The sequence below is a fragment of the Phyllobates terribilis genome, unplaced genomic scaffold, assembly GCF_046119375.1.
Source record: "Phyllobates terribilis strain yellow unplaced genomic scaffold, ASM4611937v1 Scaffold_11__3_contigs__length_659146591, whole genome shotgun sequence".
Classification (NCBI taxonomy): Eukaryota; Metazoa; Chordata; class Amphibia; order Anura; family Dendrobatidae; genus Phyllobates; species Phyllobates terribilis.
The window spans coordinates 590,569,302-590,589,032 of record NW_027362771.1 but is presented as its reverse complement, the minus strand read 5'-3'; the positions used below and the strand labels follow the sequence as shown (position 1 = coordinate 590,589,032).

Below are 19,731 nucleotides of genomic sequence, written 5' to 3'. Positions count from 1 at the left end.
AGGGAACTGAGTTAACACATGTCTCTCATGTATGAAAGGCAGGAAAGAGGTCCACACATGCCCCCATAATACTCCTCACACTAAACTTGCTTGGCTTTAACTCCCACACGCTTCAATGATCTCAAAGTTCCCTGACACCAAGAATGATACCTCCCCACACATTATAATACCCTCACAATGCTCCCTCAGAATGTATAATGATCCATAGTGCCCCCTATACAGTATGATGCCCCCACATACACATACTGATGCCTCCTTACTACCAATACACAGTATGGGGAACCCGCACCGTAACTTCCCCCTATAGATTATAATGCCCCACAAACAGTTGTCCTCACACATTATGATTTTCCCTTAGTACCACCACAGTACCCCCCCACAGATAATGATGCCCCACAAACACATTAAGCCCTCACAGCTGTCCCTACACATTAAGATTCTCCCTCAGTGCCCCCCACACAGTATGATGCACACATAGGATCCCCCCAAGACTACAATGCCCCACAAACACATTATGATGCTTTCAGTTCCCCCCTTACAAAATGATACTCACACAGTGCCCCCCATAGAAACTGATACTCACACAGTGCCCCCCACACCCGCACCGAGCCTGGGATGGCACAGATGAATGGTGGATCAGAGAGAACTACTATAGTAATGGGAGTCGCCGCCGGCCTCCTGGGACCGCTTCTCCCAATCTGGGACTTTTCAGAAATGTCCTGTCCAGGCTCAGCCACAATCTCCTCGCTCATCAGTGTCTTGCTCTGCACCGATGAGGTCCAAAAGGCTGAAACAGACTTGTCCACAAATGGACGCCTCGGGCTATTTCCCAAAATGATTCCATAAAAAGGAAAAGGTCATATTGTTTAAATCAGATTTTTGTGGTCCGTGCATTATTGTATAGTTTCCACACTATTTTAGACTCTTACTTCCTGGCTTTTTCAGGATGAGTTTTCAGCAGGCTCCTTATCATCAGAGGCCGGGTTACAATGACAGGTAACACCCCTGTACACAGCTAGTCAGACGGTTTGTTATCACGGGGACAAGCTGTTTCGGGAGATTTCTCTACTGTCCTCCGTGAGGCAACGCAGGGTGTCGGCAGGTTGTCACAGCAGTCGGGGACCTGATGAAGGACTGCATAGGAGGCTGTGATTTTAGCTACGTTCTCATTAATATTATTTCAGTATGTAGAATAATCAGACAATTGGAGGTTAAAGTCCCACAAGAGGATTAAAAAAAAAAAAAAAGTTTTGAAAATATAAAAAAAATACACATTAAAAAAACCTCAGAGTATTTGGTTTTCACTGCATCCGATCTATTAAAATATAAAATTATTTATCCCGGAAGGTAAGCACCGTAAAACAGGAGAAGATGGAAACGCCTCCCGCAAAGCCAGCAAAGCACTGCGTGTTCCCCAAAATGGCACCAATAAATATGTCACACAAAAAAAAAAAAAAAAAAACACATTGACAGAAAAATAAAAAAGTTATGGAAGAATGAGAGGAAAAAAACAAAAAAGAGCAAAAATGAAAATTGGCCGCTACGGGGACTATGCAAGCCGCAGTGAGGCCGAGTAATGCCGCCAGATGGCATGAAAATGCCGCAGGACGACTCCCTGCTTTGCTGTGACGTTGCGAGGACCATTATCCTCCTCATTGTCGGCTCTTACAACACAACTTCCCATTATAGAGCTGAAAATACCCGACCTGCAGAGCAACATTACTCACGGAGGCGACAGACAGGTGCGAGCAGTGATAATACAGCGCCCCCCGGTGACTGCAAGTGTGTGGCGACAGTATATACAATACCTAGAAAAAGTATTCATACCCCTTGAACTTTTCCACAAAAAGACTCCTGCAGGGTTTTGGGGTCTGTCTCTCCAGCTTTGCACACCTAGAGGGGACATTTTTGCCCATTCTTCTTTGCACACTCGCTCAGTGACATTGGATGGAGACGTCTGTGATCAGCAGTTTTCACGTCTTATCAGATTCTCTGGGTTTTGGGTCTGGACTGTGACTGCTCCGTTCACACACAGGAATATGCTTTCATCTAAACCAGACCTGGGCAAAGTGCGGCCCTCGGACAGAGACCGCCGAAGGGATGAAAACAGTGGCCCGCGGGCCGCACCATGCTCTCTCCCGCCGCACCATGCTCTCGCCCGCCGCCCGCATCCAGATCTCATCGCTGTCTAGATCCTCGGGATGCTGATGGCAGTGAATACATTGATGGAGACCGAAGCCACTTGCTCCTTCTTCCACCAATCAGGGCGTGCAACTGAGACAGCAGACATGACGAGGTCACTACATCGCGTCTGCTGTGTGGAGAGTCAGTGCACCGGAGACGGGAAGAGCGCCGGGGAAGCGGGAATGAGGCGAGTATGTGGCGCTTGTTTTTTTCATATAAGTACAAGATGTGTGCTTTTATATAGGAGGCTATGTGGGGGCTCATACTGTATACAGGAGGCCATGAGGGGGCTCATACTGTATACAGGAGGCCATGAGGGGGCTCATACTGTATACAGGAGGCCATGAGGGGGCTCATACTGTATACAGGAGGCCATGAGGGGGCTCATACTGTATACAGGAGGCCATGAGGGGGCTCATACTGTATACAGGAGGCCATGAGGGGGCTCATACTGTATACAGGAGGCCATTAGGGGGCTCATACTGTATACAGGAGGCTATGTGGGGGCTCACACTGTATACAGGAGGCTATGTGGGGGCTCACACTGTATACAGGAGGCTATGTGAGGCTCATGCTGTACATAGGGGGTGTTAGACTCACCAGGTGAGGTGGAACCACCAAGTCCAGGGTCCAGGTGGGCAAACAGGCTATGGCGTTGGTGCAGCAGATAGGTGGGACACAGACAGGCTGGTAGGCGGGATTCCGGAAACCACAGGCAGGTGGAAGATGTCCAGGAAACCGCAGGCAGGTAGGCGGGAGACGTCCAGTAGATTGCAGACAGCAGATGGGCAGGTCAAAGTGTAAAGAGCAAGCCAGAGTCGAGCAACACTGAAGCCTTAATACCAATACAGAGGTGTGTCTTGGTGAGCCTTATATAGGGCCGGGCGGATGCTCACATGGGATCACGCTGGGCCATCTGCAAAGCCGGACGTGAAGCACAACCGAATCTAGCAGACTGGAGTGAGGGAAGCAAGGCATGGATCAAGGACGGGTGCATAACAGGGGGCTGCGTGTGGGCTCATACTGTATATGGGAGATATATGGGGGCTAATACTGTATATAGGAGGGGATATGTGGGGGCTAATACTGTATATAGGGAGGCTATATGGAGGCTAATACTGTATATAGGGAGGCTATATGGTGGCTAATGCTGTATATAGTGGGGCTGTGTGCAGGCTCACACGGTATGTAGGGGGATGTCTGCCCAATAATAAGTGGTACAATTAATCTAAAATGATAATTAATTATATGTTAATTATAATATTGAGCAGAATACATTTCAGCCTATTGGTTCGGCCTCCAGAACAGTCACAGTCTCTCATGTGGCCCCTATGAAAAATTAATTGTCCATCCCTTATCTAAACCCTCCATTGTAGCTCTGGCAGGATGTTTAGGGTTGTTGTCCTGTTGGAAGATGAACCTACCCCCAGTCTCAAGTCTTTTACAACCTCTAACAGGTTTTCCTCCAGGATTGGCCTGTATTTAGCTCCATCCATCTTCTCATCACTTCTGACCAGCTTCCCTGCCCCTGCTGAAGAAAAGCCTCCCCACGGCATGATGCTGCCACCACTATGTGTGACGGTTGGGATGGTGTTTTCAGGGTGATTTGCAGTGTTTGTTTTCTGCCACACATAGCGTTTTGCATTTAGCCCAAAAAGTGTTCTCCTTTGGTCTCCTCTGACCAGAGCACCTTTTTCCACATGCTCGCTGTGTCCGCTACATAGCTTTTTGCAAACTGCACACAGGACTTCTTATGACTTGCTTTCTAAAATGGCTTTCTTCTTGCCACTCTTCCATAAAGGTCAGATTTGTAGAGTATATGACTAAGGCCACGTTCAGTATTTTACAACAGCCAAAACCAGGAGTGGGTGAGAAATACAGAAATGGTGACGTGTTTTTATTATACTTTTCCTCTGATTGTTCCCCTCTTGGTTTTGGCTTACAAATACTGATGTAAATACTGACCAAATACTGATGTAAAGTACCAATGCCAACTAATTATACCCTCAAGCTGCAATCTATATTAAACAATGTTATTTGGAGTAAAAAAAAAAGGGGCGAGAATTTCAAAATATACACTAATGAAAAATAAATCTAGGGGTGGTTTGGGCCTTCCAAACTTGATATGCTACTACTACACTAAGGCCCCGCTATCAGTATTCGGTCAATATTTTTTCTCAGGAGTGAGAGCCAAAAGCAGGTGAGGAACAATCAGAGAAAAGGTATAATAGAAACAAGTCACCAATTCTGCATTTATCACCCACTCCTGAGAAACAATACTGACCGAATACTGACCAAATACTGATAGTGGGGCCGTGGCCTAACCTTATTAAACAAAGCCTAACTTGGCTAAAAACTGACTCACACTCCGCACGGTTGGATTTGGAGCTAGCGCTCAACGATTATCGTCCTCTTTATGAGTTAATAGTAAAACATATTATTAATCCATCCCATTTTTTTCAGCCACTATAATCCTAGCTTGGAAAAAAATATGGCAAGACCCTTTAAGAAAACCACAAAATTTCAACAGATTAAAAATTTCCCCCCTTTCAATTTTTCAAATTTTTAATAAAACTGAAGCAAACTGGTCTCTTTTAGGGATAAAAAAAAGGATACAGATCCGCACGACGGGAATAGGTTTATACCCTTTGCGGAAATTAAATAAGTAAAAAATTTCCCACATCTCCTCCTCATTAGGAAAGCCATCCAAAAATTGTCACTAAACAAGCCCCCCTTATCAGAGGTAATTGGCCAGCTCCTAGGGAACTTAAATAATCAAAAAAATATCTGTAGGTTTCTTCATGAGCCATATTATAAATCGCTTACTAAATGGTACGTCTCCCCAGTAAGACTAGCTAAAGCAAGTCCACATTTTTCCCCACAATGCTGAAGGAACTGTGGTCAGAACAGCGACGTATTAAACATTTTCTGGAAATGCCCCAAGATAAGGATGTTATGGAAGGAGGTGTCCTTTTTGGTTAATCAACTACTAAATCAAGATCTACAGTGGGTACGGAAAGTATTCATGTGGCACCCCAAGGGTCTGGTTGCCACAGTGGTAGAAATACCATGTCTGAGAGTGAGCATGGGTTTTCCTGGTCAGGAGCACTATTGCATGCAACACCTCCTGCCCCAGTCCAGGGAGGGGAGGAACCTGCCCTTTATAAACTGGATCTGGGGCGGAGTTAGCCAGTCTAGTTCCAGAGGAAGGGACAGAGCAGCAGCAAGGAGCTCTGTAGGAGCCAGGAGCTGAAGACCAGGGACTGGAGCAGCAGAGCTCGTCCTGGCCGAAGACGCAGAGAACCGGACACCGGAGTCTGAGGCTGTGAGGATATCCACATCCAGCAGCAGAAACCACTTGGCAGGGGATTTCAGGTCCTCTGGCCATAGAAAGCCCGGAGGCTCAGTCACACGCAAGGGACCGGCACCGCCATCGAGGAGCGGAAGGTACCAAAGGCCCCAAGTCACCAGCCATACGGGTGAGCACCACACGGTACACTCAGGGACGTGGGCTACTACACGACTACAGCAGGGTAGCCAGGAAGAGTGCAGTCAGATGGGAAGGCCTACTCCTCCACCTGGCCAGGGGGACTCTTGTTCGCTCACAGACTGACCAGGCCTCTAATGTTAGCCAGTAGTCCTGGCAGGGCCTTCTTCATTACCAACAGTAAAGACCCTGAACTGCACTGCATGGACTCTGAGTCATTTCTGCTGCGCCCACGCACCACAACCCTCACCATCTACACACGCTGCCCTGAGGCTATACTCCTCCCGTGGGGAGTTATACTACCCTCTGCTGCGCACCCAACATCAGCCTCAGCGGTCTGCCCCACAGCGGCGGTTCTCAGTGACCGCAATCCACGGGTGGCGTAGTCGGACATTTAAACATTAAAAACCAAGTAAACAGATCCGCCACTGGTTTGACCACCCTGGGCCACGGGACTGGGTCGCCGCCATGGAGACTACAACCCCCAGCACTACACAGAGACCCGGCTCCGGGTATTCCTCCACACACGGCCCAGGGGGCGCGTCATTCAGACCCCTTTAAATTTTTCACTCTTTGTTTCATTGCAGCAATTTGGTAAATTCTAAAAAGTTCATTTTTCTTCTCATTAAAGTACACTCTGCACCCCATCTTGACTGAAAGAAAACAGAAATGTAGAAATTTTTTCAAATTAATTAAAAAAGAAAAAACTGAAATATCACATGGTCATAAGTATTCAGACCCTTTGCTCAGACACTCATATTTAAGTCCCATGCTGTCCATTTCCTTGTGATCATCCTTGATATGGTTCTACTCCTTCATTGGAGTCCAGCTGTGTTTAATTAAACTGATAGGACTTGATTTGGAAAGGCACACACCTGTCTATATAAGACCTCACAGGTCACAGTGCATGTCAGACCAAATGAGAATCATGAGCTCAAAGGCACTGCCCAAGGAGCTCAGAGACAGAATTGTGGCAAGGCACAGATCTGGCCAAGGGTACAAAAGAATTTCTGCATTACTCAAGGTTCCTAAGAGCACAGTGGCCTCCATAATCCTTAAATGCAAGAAGTTTGAGACCACCAGAAGTCTTCCTAGACCTGGCCGTCCAGCCAAACTGAGCAATTGTGGGAGAAGAGCCTGCGTGAGAGAGGTAAAGAAGAACCGCAAGATCACTGTGACTGAGCTCCAGAGATGCAGTAGGGAGATGGGAGAAAGTTCCACAAAGTCAACTATCACTGCAGCCCTCCACCAGTCGGCCCTTTATGGCAGAGTGGCCCAAAGGAAGCCTCTCGTCAGTGCAAGACATATGAAAGCCCGTATAGAATTTGTCCAAAAACACATGAAGGACTCCCAGACTATGAGAAATAAAATTCTCTGGTCTGATGAGACGAAGATAGAACTTTTTGGTGATAATTCTAAATGGTATGTGTGGAGAAAACCAGGTACTGCTCATCACCTGCCCAATACAATCCCAACAGTGAAACATGGTGGTGGCAGCATCATGCTGTGGGGGTGTTTTTCAGCTGCAGGGACAGGACGACTGGTTGCAATTGAAGGAAACATGAATGTGGCGAAGTACAGACATATCCTGGATGAAAACCTCTTCCAGAGTGTTCTGGTCCTCAGACTTGGCCCAAGGTTCACCTTCCAACAAGACAATGACCCTAAGCACACAGCTAAAATAACAAAAGAGTGGCTTCAGAACAACTCTGTGACCATTCTTGACTGGCCCAGCCAGAGCCCTGACCTAAACCCAATTGAGCATCTCTGGAGAGACCTGAAAATGGCTGTCCACCAACGTTCACCATCCAACCTGACGGAACTGGAGAGGATCTGCAAGGAAGAATGGCAGAGGATCCCCAAATCCAGGTGTGAAAAACTTGTTGCATCATTCCCAAGACAACTCACGGCTGTACTAGCTCAAAAGGGGGCATCTACTCAATACTGAGCAAAGGGCCTGAATACTTATGCCCGTGTGATATTTCAGTTTTTCTTTTTTATTAAATTTTGCAAAAATTTCTTCATTTCTGTTTTCTTTCAGACAAGATGGGGTGCAGAGTGGACTTTAATGAGAAAAAAATGAACTTTTTAGAATTTACCAAATGGCTGCAATGAAACAAAGAGTGAAAGATGTAAAGGGGTCTGAATACTTTCCATACCCACTGTAACTATTACTCCTCAAATGGCACTTCTATCACTTGATATGGAGACTGTTAACCCCACTCAAACATATTTTATCTCACCTTTTCTTGGTGGTCAAAAATTCCATTCGCAGCTTTTTTGGAAAAAAAACAAAACAAATGTCCTTAGGGTTTCAGACCTTATTCATAAAGTTATGCTTCACAAAACCTATGAAAATACCCCTGCTACAGCAAACAATATACTCAAAAGACATCACAAAAAATGGGAAGTGTGGATTAACAACTTTCCTTAAAGACTGTATTGGAAAATATACCTGTATTAGCAAGTATTGTACGTTTAACACTTGCTTGACTGTGAAAATTCCAGAAAATGTTGTTGTGTGTTCTTTTTGCATTATATATACCGTGTGTGTAATACATCTTATTATATATGTACATTTTGATGTAACTATATGTAAAAGCTACACTTTAAGTTCTCCTTTTCCTCTTTCCCCTCCCCCACCTTTTTCCATTTAATCTACTTAAATAAACAATTTTTTTTCCTCTCCGTACTATCTTTTCCTCCCGTCTATCTATAGTTGTAAATAGTTAAAAATTCAATAAAAATTATTGAAACAAAAATATTGATATAAAATACTGAATGTGTGAACGTGGCCCAATAGTCGTCCTGTGGACAGATTCTCCCACCTGAACCGTGGATCTCCGCAGCTCCTCCAGTGACCACGGACCTCTTGGCGGCTTCTGGAATTAGTGCTCTTGACTCGCCCAGGGGGATGTGGGGGAAACTCGGTACCCGGGCCTTGACCTTCTGTGGGATGTCACGGCAGTCGGCTCCCAGGCCCGTAACCTGGGGTCACTCTTTAAAAGGGGGTCTGCTATTCAAAGGAATGAATAACAGTTTTGTCTCGTGACGCCACCTGTGGTTCCCGGTAATGGGTACTGGCTCTGCTGCAGACCTCTGGGGCAGATGTTAGGGCAGCTAGGTTGGTGCGGCTCTCCACAGGCAGAGCACAGCTCCAGGGCTGTGTAGGTGCAGATGGTGATGCTGGGCGTTGTAGTGCAGGAGGGATAACGTGGTAGAAATAACTGACAGAAACAGTGGGGTGCAGTCATCCGAGTTTACTCACAGTTATTAGGTTCTTCAGGTTGCACTGTACAGGTGACCGTCTCCCACATCGCACTGCGTTCACCAGGCAGGGGTTCAGCACTCCCTCAAGTATCTCAAGGGCACTTAACAGGACCCCTCTCTGTATGTTCCTTCCTCAGCCGACTTCCCGCGCTGGGTCTCTCCCTCCTGCCCTGCGCCCCGCCACACAAAGTCCCGATCGGGTACCTTGAGATCCCTCTGGGCAACTTGGAGTTCCCGGACCTTACTGGGTGCCCTTTTCGGCGGCTTAGGTGCGAAAGTTGCAACTGCACCCTGAAAGTGCAGAAGCCTCCGGTTTTCTAGCTGAGACGTAAAGTAACTCGGCTAGTCCAGTGATCGGTTCCCTTCTTGCGGCCTGATCCCTCTGACGCCTGGCAGATTCGGGCATACGGGTGCCGTCCTGCACTCACCGTACCCCCTGGGATCCCTTCTGTTACTGGAGCCTTTCTCCTCTGCTCCCCTCTCACTCTTGGGCCTCACTTACTAGGCCCCACTCTGGAGCAGAGCTCCTTAAGAGACTCTGCTCCTCTCCTCTTCTCTCTCACTGAATCCACCCCTACACATAATGGCTTCCCTTCTTATATATATATATATATATATATATATATATATATATATATATCTTCAAGTGCTCCCCTGGTCTGCGTCCTCCACCCACACCCACTACTGGTTCCCCCTACCTCTGGGTTCCCCCACTCCAGCCAGGGTCAGGGCTCAGCAGGAAAACACATTGCATCTTGCCCTTCCAGCCGGCCTGGAGTAGTGTAGTGTTGGATGCAGGTGTTGGGGTCCCGGGCAGCACTCCCTCCTTACCTGAGAGAAGGAGATGCCACACCTCTCGGTGAGGTGCAGTACCCCTGTGGCAACTGAACCCTCAGGGGCGCCACACTCTCCTTGCTTGGAGTCAGTGGACAGCCATGTCTTGCTAGGTTTGCAGTTGCAGTTACAGTTGAACATTGCTCCGTGAGATGCTCAGAGCTTGGGCTAATTTTTTTATAACCTAACCCTGCTTTACTCTTCTCCACAACTTTATCCCTGACCTGTCTGGCGTGCTCCTTGGTCTTCATCATGCTGTTTGATCCCTAATGTTCTAACACAAACCTCTGAGGCCTTCACAGAACAGCTGTAGTTATACTGAGGATAAATTACACACAGACTGACTCAATTTACTAATTATGTGACTTCTGGAGGCAATTGGTCACTCAGAATTTAATTTAGGGGTATCACAGGGGCTGAATACAAATGCATCTCACAATATTAATATTTACATTGTGAAGATATTTAGAAAACCCTCTATCATTTCTTTTGGGGTATGTGCCCACGATCAGGCTATAGCAGCACTTTGGACGCAGTGTATTTTCGCTGCGTCCGATCACACAGGTAAATCCGCATGTGTTCACTGAACAATGCGGAGTTACCGCATCCTATACATTCTATTGGGGAAATATCTGTTGCGGAGACCTGCGTCTCCGCTACAGATAATTGACATGCTGCTGCTCGTAAAGCTGCGCCGCCGGTGAGTTTGCACAGCGTCAAATAGAAGCACAGTGGGCGTGGGATTTCTATAAATCCATCCACTGTGTATCTAATGCGGAACGCAGCGTTTTGGACGCAGCGCAGGTCAGCTGTGTCCAAACCGCTGCCATTACGGATCATGGGCACAAACCCTAACCCATCACAAATACTAGCTACTTTGTGTTGGTATCACATAAAATCCCAATAAAATACATGTAAGTTTGTGGGTGTAATGTGAAAACAATTAGAAAAGCTCAGGTTTTACCAGCTGTACATATATAGTTATACACAGGAGATGCCCGAGTTATGCTTTGGTTGCTATGCAATTAGCACTGGCTGCTGTGGCTGCTAAGCGATTTGCACTGGTTTCTATGGTTATGCTGTGGTTATTATGTGATTAGTGGTGGTTGCTAGGGTTATTCTGCGTTTGCTATGTGATTAGCACTGGTTGCTGTGGTTATGCTTTGGTTGCTAAGCAATTAGCACTGGTTGCTATGGTTATGCTGTGGTTGCTATGTGATTAGTAGTGGTTGTTATGGTTATGCTGTGGTTGCTATGTGATTAATAGTGGTTGTTATGGTTATGCTGTGGTTGCTATGTGATTAATAGTGGTATCTGGGGTTATGATGTGGCTGCTATGTCATTAGTAGTGGTTACTGTGTGATTAGTGGTTACTGTGTGATTAGCAGTGGTTGCTATGGTTATGCTGTGGTTGCTTGGTGATTAGCGCTGGTTACTATGGTTATATTGTGATTGTTACGTGATTAGAAGTGGTTGTTATGGTTATGCTGTAGTTCCTATGTGATTAATAGTGGTTGATGGGGTTATGATGTGGTTGTTATGTGATTAGTGGTGGTTGCTAGGTGATTAGCACTGGTTGCTATGGTTATGTTGTGGTTGCTATGTGAGTAGCACTGGTTGCTATGGTTAAGCTGTGGTTGCTAGGTGATTAGCACTGGTTGCTATGGTTATGTTGCGGTTGCTAGGTGATTAGCACTGGTTGTTATGGTTGTTGCGGTTGCTAGGTGATTAGCACTGGTTGCTATGGTTATGTTGCGGTTGCTAGGTGATTAGCACTGGTTGCTATGGTTATGCTGTGGTTGCTATGTGATTATCACTGGTTGCTATAGTTATGCTGTGGTTGATATGTGAGTAGCACTGGTTGCTATGGTTATGCCCAGGGTGACACGTGGTTACCATGGGCTGCAGCCCTGGTCGCCATGGATCTTTCCGTTGCTGGGATACCGCTGGCGACGCAGTTCGGTGACGTCACGGAGAAGTCGCGCCTGCTGATGACGTGCCGTGGCGGGAAGATGGCGGCGACGTGTGTCGGGGTCCGGATGATGGAGGCGGCTGTGAGCGGGCTCCTGGAACATGACCTGACTGAGGGAGAGCTGGGGGAGACGATCCGGGCGCTGCGGGAGCACGGAGCCCTGCGGGGAGAGGTGAGGAGCGGCCGCCATTGTGTGCAGCGCTGCAGCCGGTGTGCTGGGTCATGTGACTGGCGGCGCCGCACGGGAGTAACTGCCCCGGGGGACGAGGGGTTAAACTCTACCGCTACCCGCCCCGGTGTCACGTACGGTAACTGTTGGGATCATCACCCCCGGTGTACCACCACCCCCGTCATGCCCCCTGTCCCCGGTGTACCACCACCCCCGTCATGTGCCCCCCTGTCCCCGGTGTACCGCCACCCCCGTCATGCCCCCTGTCCCTGGTGTACCACCACCCCCGTCATGTGCCCCCTGTCCCCGGTGTACCACCACCCCCGTCATGCCACCTGTCCCCGGTGTACCACCACCCCCGTCATAACCCCCTGTCCCCGGTGTACCACCACCCCCCGTCATGCCCCCTGTCCCCGGTGTACCACCACCCCCCGTCATGTGCCCCCCTGTCCCCGGTGTACCACCAGCCCCCGTCATGTGCCCCCCTGTCCCCGGTGTACCACCAGCCCCCGTCATATGCCCCCCTGTCCCCGGTGTACCACCAGCCCCCGTCATGTGCCCCCCTGTCCCCGGTGTACCACCAGCCCCCGTCATGTGCCCCCCTGTCCCCGGTGTACCACCAGCCCCCGTCATGTGCCCCCCTGTCCCCGGTGTACCACCAGCCCCCGTCATGTGCCCCCCTGTCCCCGGTGTACCACCAGCCCCCGTCATGTGCCCCCCTGTCCCCGGTGTACCACCAGCCCCCGTCATGTGCCCCCCTGTCCCCGGTGTACCACCAGCCCCCGTCATGTGCCCCCCTGTCCCCGGTGTACCACCAGCCCCCGTCATGTGCCCCCCTGTCCCCGGTGTACCACCAGCCCCCGTCATGTGCCCCCCTGTCCCCGGTGTACCACCAGCCCCCGTCATGTGCCCCCCTGTCCCCGGTGTACCACCAGCCCCCGTCATGTGCCCCCCTGTCCCCGGTGTACCACCAACCCCCGTCATGTGCCCCCCTGTCCCCGGTGTACCACCACCCCCCCGTCAGGAGCAGGTTTAATGCTGTGTGACGCTCTATTTCTCTCTTGTTTCAGGCCTCCTCTGCTGCAGTTTCTGGCCTCCTGAGCTGCTGCAACTCTCACCTGCTGTCTGCAGCCACTCGGTATGTGCCTGCTGACGCGCGTCCCGTTGCCGCGGGGGTGCTGACGCGCGCCCCGTTGCCGCGGTGCTGATCTGTGTCTCTTGCAGAACTGAGGGGCTGTCGCTGCTCTCACTGGTTGTGGAGGAGTCATGTACAGACGTGTTCCAACAGCACTGTGTGTCCTGGATCCGCAGCGTCCTGCAGGTCATACAGGTAAGGGGCCGGGCGGTCTGGAGCCATGGCGCTACCTCAGGTCCCCATGTCGCCCCGGCCTGACTCCTCCAGTCCTTGGTAAGTGTGTGGGTCACGGCCTCTTATCTGGTCCTTACTCCCCGTATGCTGAGATGCTCTGTGCTGCTGTGACTGCAGGCGATGAGATCTTTGACGCGTTGTGAGGTGCAGAGACTCCGTCATGGGCTCAGGTCACCCACCACGCTAGTCCGGCACTGGGATCTGCGGAGCCCCCATATTACCATGTGGCTTCCCTCTTCCCACAGTCACAGGACCCCCCGCGGGTGGTCAGCCTGGCAGTGTTCGTGCTTCGCTCTATCCTCGCCCACTCCTCCGCCCTTCCCGAGTTATCCAGAGAGATCTCCACCAATCACATCCCCGGGCTCCTCACCTCCTTGCTAGGCCTGAGGCCGCAGGTGAGTGGGGGGATGCCCCCGGGGGCGGTGGGGGGTGGACAGGTGACTCCTGATCAGCGCCATTAATGCAATGCCATTTCTCTCCTAGTGTCTGATGCCGGCGCTGGAGGGAATCCGCTCCTGCCTGATCTCCTACCCCCGGGCCTGCGGGTCACTGCGGGTACGTCTGGGGGCTGTTCACACTGTAAGGCTGGGAGAAGACACAAGTCCTGCCAGTGACACCTGTAACCTAACGTGTTATCCAGAGGACGGCAAAACCCATCAGGCTGAACCTCAATGCCCCATAATGGGAGTGGGGGGGTGGGAGTCCCTCCTGACTCCACATACGGCAATCAGACTAGTTCTCTGCATCGTCACAGAATCCAGAGCCCATAACCTGGAATATCCTAGTTATCATACAGGCGTCTAGACCGCCTCGTACAGGTTATTCCAGGGGGGATATTTTGGCCTCCGTATAAAAATGTTTCCATAGCTTGTTCTGTGTGGGACGTTGGAGGCCGCAAGGGGTTATTACTGTCATCTCCCTCGTACAATCTCCTCTGGGATACAGGAGCTTTTCCTCATGGTATCACCCCTCTTACCAATTATAGTCTGCTCCTGTCATTTCTCACCCTCCATAAATGATATTTTCCTCATGTTATCACCCCTCATACCAATTAGTCTGTTCCTGTCCTCAAGCACCCTGTACAACCTCCATACTCGATCTTTTCCTCATGTTATCACCCTTCTTACCATTTAAGGCATTCTACTGTCATCTCTCACCGTGTACAACCTCCATACAGGAGCTTTTCTTCATGTTATCATCCCTCTTATCAGTTAGTCTATACTGTTATCTCACCCCACCCTGTATAGCCTTCATACAGGAGCTTTACGTCATGCTATCCCCCCTCTTACCAATTACAGTATGATACTGTTATCTCTCACCCTCTACAACCTCCCTACAGGAGCTTCTCATGTTATCACCACTTATTCTCATTACAGCTCTCACCCTGTACAGCCTCCATACATGAGCTTTTCCTCATGATATCACCTCTCTTATTCCAATTACTCTCTGTAATGTCATCTCTCACCCTCCACTGCCTCCATCCAGGAGCTTTTCCTCATGTTATCCCCTTTCTTACCAGTTACAGCATACTACTGTCATCTCTCACCCTCTACAGCCTCTATACAGGAGATTATCACATATTCCCGCTGTCCATACACTATATTATAGAGTTTATGGCCTGGGGATTCACATTGGGAGACAGAGGGTCCGTGTCATGCTCCATCTCCTGCTCGGGGTATAGCCCAGTGTGTGACCCTCTTTCCTGATGTCTATTATTGGTTTTCGGCCTTACGTGAATTATTATTTTTTTTCTTACCTTTCAGGGGAAGCTCACCGCGTTTTTTCTCAGTCTCCTGGATGAAGAAAATGTGCAAATCCAAGAGGTAAACCTGATGTAGAAGGCAGAGATGAGAAACATTTATCAGCTTGGGTGGTGGTCCGACCATTGGGGCTTTGTGGTCTCCAATATGAATGGAATGACCCCTGCTGCATTCACTTCTTTGGGTGTATTGGACTGGTGATCATCCATTCCCAAAGGTGACGCGGGACCCCCATACTTGAGACTGGATGCCCACTATTAGTCACCTGCACTGTGTGTTTGTCACAACCCTTTTAATAACATTATTAAAGGGGTACTCCATATTTTTAAAGTAATCCTCACTTCCTGATCTTATTATTTTGGGGTTATTCCTGGAGACGTCTCGTGTCATCCCGGCAGCTGAGATGTTTTGGGGCCTCAGCGACATGGTTGTGGGTTACGGGGGGTCACCGTCACCCCCTGTATGTTCAGGTTCTGCTGCAGTACCACGTGTCTGTGTCCGCAGCTCGCCTGCCAGTGCTTCTCTCTACTGCCGTCTCTGGGCTCCGGCTTCTCACAAGGCGTGAAACACACAGAGAACTGGGAGCGACAGATGCAGAGCGTCCTGTGCTCCCTGCACGCCGTCTTCCAGCAGCTGTACAAGGCGACCGAGACCGGTGAGCGAAAATCCTCCACCCCCCCCCCAGAACTCGTTACGTCAGCGCCACCCATCCTTCTTATTACATGGGACTGATTGTGTGTATTTCTCGTCCGCAGACACCACTCGCTACGAAGGTCCCGGCACCGAGCTGGAGCTGCCCGTCCTTGATGACGATGGGGCTTCCAGCATCCTCCAGCTGGTGAGGAGATTCACAGCCCTAGGACAGTGCGTCCGTCTGCTGCTAAGGTAATGGTGCGGCCCGAGTCTTCACTCCTTCCCGACATGTAGGTCGCACATCTGGGCCGGGTGCACGGGGGACCAGAAGCCTCTGACAGCAGCGACCGGAGCTCGCCCCGATCACTGCTGTTCACCCCCTTCAATGCCGCTGTCATTTACATGTCACCTCTCCACTTATCACATTATATAGTACAAAGCATCGCACAGATTGCAGGTTCAGGGCCTATATATATAGCTATTATAGCGATTTAAAAAAAATCCTAACTTTCTAAATAAAGAAAAAAAAATCAATAAAAAAAACTTTGCTTTGTGTCGCTGTTTTCTGAGATCCTAAACGTTTTCATTTTTCTTCATTAAATGCCGTTCTTGTGTTTGTTTTTGTTTTTTTCCTGGAGTTTTACAGACACGGTGATACCAATTTTTTGGGGGTGAAATGGTGAAAAGGGGGGCGGTTTTAAACTTTTTTTTTTTTTTTTATTTAAAAACTTTTTTTTAAAACTTTTTTTTTTTTTTTTTTTTACAGACTTAACTTACGTTAACTGGTGTCACAGTGACGTTCTGCTATGAAGTCTCCCCACAGGCCGGGCTTCAAAGCAGTAGGAAGTTGGTAGTTACGGGTGGGGATTTTAGCAGACCCCCTGGCTGCACTGACAGCCCACTCTATAAACGCTGCTGTCAATCTCTGGCAACAGCATCGATTTTTCTGTATTTTCATGACTATGAAAATTGTACATTCACACTGAAGGCATCAAAACTATGAATTAACACATGTGGAATTATATACTTAGCAAAAAAGTGTGAAACAACTGAAAATATGTCTTATATTCTAGGTTCTTCAAAGTAGCCACCTTTTGCTTTGATGACTGCTTTGCACACTCTTGGCATTCTCTTGATGAGCTTCAAGAGGCAGTCACCGGAAATGGTTTTCACTTCACAGGTGTGCTCTGTCAGGTTTAATAAGTGGGATTTCTTGCCTTATAAATGGGGTTGGGACCATCAGTTGTGTTGTGCAGAAGTCAGATGGATACACAGCTGATAGTCCTACTGAATAGACTGTTAGAATTTGTATTATGGCAAGAAAAAAGCAGCTAAGTAAAGAAAAACGAGTGGCCATCATTACTTTAAGAAATGAGGGTCAGTCAGTGTGAAAAATTGGGAAAACTTTGAAAGTGTCCCCAAGTGCAGTTGCAAAAACCATCAAGCGCTACAAAGAAACTGGCTCACATGAGGACCGCCCCAGGAAAGGAAGACCAAGAGTCACCTCTGCTTCTGAGCATAAGTTTATCCGAGTCACCAGCCTCAGAAATCGCAGGTTAACAGCAGCTCAGATTAGAGACCAGGTCAATGCCACACAGAGTTCTAGCAGCAGACACATCTCTACAACAACTGTTAAGAGGAGACTTTGTGCAGCAGGCCTTCATGGTAAAATAGCTGCTAGGAAACCACTGCTAAGGACAGGCAACAAGCAGAAGAGACTTGTTTGGGCTAAAGAACACAAGGAATGGACATTAGACCAGTGGAAATCTGTGCTTTGGTCTGATGAGTCCAAATTTGAGATCTTTGGTCCCAATCACCGTGTCTTTGTGCGATGCAGAAAAGGTGAACGGATGGACTCTACATGCCTGGTTCCCACCGTGAAGCATGGAGGAGGAGGTGTGATGGTGTGGGGGGGCTTTGCTGGTGACACTGTTGTGGATTTATTCAAAATTGAAGGCATACTGAACCAGCATGGCTACCACAGCATCTTGCAGCGGCATGCTATTCCATCCGGTTTGCGTTTAGTTGGGCCATCATTTATTTTTCAACAGGACAATGACCCCAAACACCTCCAGGCTGTGTAAGAGCTATTTGACCAAGAAGGAGAGTGATGGGGTGCTACGCCAGATGACCTGGCCTCCACAGTCACCAGACCTGAACCCAATCGAGATGGTTTGGGGTGAGCTGGACCGCAGAGTGAAGGCAAAAGGGCCAACAAGTGCTAAGCATCTCTGGGAACTCCTTCAAGATTGTCGGAAGACCATTTCCGGTGACTACCTCTTGAAGCTCATCAAGAGAATGCCAAGAGTGTGCAAAGCAGTCATCAAAGCAAAAGGTGGCTACTTTGAAGAACCTAGAATATAAGACATATTTTCAGTTGTTTCACACTTTTTTGTTAAGTATATAATTCCACATGTGTTATTTCATAGTTTTGATGCCTTCAGTGTGAATGTACAATTTTCATAGTCATGAAAATACAGAAAAATCTTTAAATGAGAAGGTGTGTCCAAACTTTTGGTCTGTACTGTATGTGATCAGGGTGGGCCGAGCTTCTGTGGCTCTTCTATACAAGGTTTCTCATAATCCCCCGTTGTCCCATGTGTGTTGCAGAGAGCAGTTCCCGGCTCCGGTGCGGGTGCCAGTCTCCGACATTCTCAATCTGGTTTGTCGGGTGGTCAACGTGAGCGCCAAGAATTTGGTAAGACCCTCCTGGCGGCGGCCTGTGCACGTAACTCCGCCATCCGTCAGTCTCTGACCTTGGCGTCCTTGTGTTGCAGAGCTGGCAGGGAGAGGAGGCTCTGAAGCTGCTTCTGCTGCCCCGAGTCCACAAGACAGCCCTGGACATCCTGGAGGCTGCCATACTGGCGTAAGTATCCCTTCTGATTTCTCCTGAGGTCTTCATCCTGGGCTTCTCTGGACCTCCTGTGACTTCTTCTCCTCAGGTGCGGTCCTCGTCTCCTACCGCTCTCGTCTGTCATCTGCCGAATATTTCCACAACTCCTCAGCTCCTGGGCGTCTGTAAGAAGTGCGGGCGGGTTCCCGTCCGGGCAGGAGAAGCCTTATAGGTGGGTGTCAGTCGCTGGTCTCCTCTGTGGGGTCCTGCCACTGTCCCCTGTCCTATATTAGTGTGATGCTTCGTTACAGCTCGCTCCGAGGGGCGGTCTATCAAGTCCTGGAGCGCTGGGTGTCCATGTGCGGAGTCTCGGCCGGCATCTTACAAGGCATGGCGCACCACTCAGATATCCTGCTGGCACATCTGCTCAGTGACATCACGCCGCCCGCAGACTCTCTGAAGGTGAAACTCCCACTCCCCTGTCGTCCTCTCCCTCCCGGCGTCGTCGTCGTCCTCTCTCTCTCCCTCCCGGCGTCGTCGTCCTCTCTCTCTCCCTCCCGGCGTCGTCCTCTCTCTCTCTCTCCCTCCCGGCGTCGTCGTCGTCCTCTCTCTCTCTCTCCCTCCCGGCGTCGTCGTCGTCCTCTCTCTCTCTCTCCCTCCCGGCGTCGTCGTCGTCGTCCTCTCTCTCTCCCTCCCGTCGTCGTCGTCGTCTCTCTCTCTCCCTCCCGGCGTCGTCGTCGTCTCTCTCTCTCCCTCCCGGCGTCGTCGTCGTCTCTCTCTCTCTCCCGGCGTCGTCGTCCTCTCTCTCTCCCTCCCGGCGTCGTCGTCCTCTCTCTCTCTCTCCCTCCCGGCGTCGTCGTCCTCTCTCTCTCTCTCCCTCCCGGCGTCGTCGTCCTCTCTCTCTCTCTCCCTCCCGGCGTCGTCGTCCTCTCTCTCTCTCTCCCTCCCGGCGTCGTCGTCCTCTCTCTCTCTCTCCCTCCCGGCGTCGTCGTCCTCTCTCTCTCTCTCCCTCCCGGCGTCGTCGTCCTCTCTCTCTCTCTCCCTCCCGGCGTCGTCGTCCTCTCTCTCTCTCTCCCTCCCGGCGTCGTCGTCCTCTCTCTCTCTCTCCCTCCCGGCGTCGTCGTCCTCTCTCTCTCTCTCCCTCCCGGCGTCGTCGTCCTCTCTCTCTCTCTCCCTCCCGGCGTCGTCGTCCTCTCTCTCTCTCTCCCTCCCGGCGTCGT

General features: G+C 49.8%; 1 protein-coding gene across 1 annotated transcript in view; it reads left to right on the top strand.

The window, feature by feature from the left end:
- The first annotated feature begins 11,679 nt into the window (after positions 1–11,679).
- PELP1 (proline, glutamate and leucine rich protein 1) overlaps positions 11,680–19,731 on the top strand; it is a 22,568-nt gene continuing 14,516 nt past the window's right edge. Inside the window, exons 1-12 of the mRNA XM_073654792.1 lie at positions 11,680–11,919; positions 12,987–13,054; positions 13,141–13,246; positions 13,531–13,680; positions 13,769–13,840; positions 15,049–15,108; positions 15,550–15,700; positions 15,801–15,930; positions 18,289–18,376; positions 18,456–18,544; positions 18,621–18,743; positions 18,823–18,973. Of these exons, the coding sequence (XP_073510893.1) occupies positions 11,695–11,919; positions 12,987–13,054; positions 13,141–13,246; positions 13,531–13,680; positions 13,769–13,840; positions 15,049–15,108; positions 15,550–15,700; positions 15,801–15,930; positions 18,289–18,376; positions 18,456–18,544; positions 18,621–18,743; positions 18,823–18,973 (1,413 nt within the window). The 5' untranslated portion in view covers positions 11,680–11,694. The remainder of the gene's footprint in view (positions 11,920–12,986; positions 13,055–13,140; positions 13,247–13,530; positions 13,681–13,768; positions 13,841–15,048; positions 15,109–15,549; positions 15,701–15,800; positions 15,931–18,288; positions 18,377–18,455; positions 18,545–18,620; positions 18,744–18,822; positions 18,974–19,731) is intronic.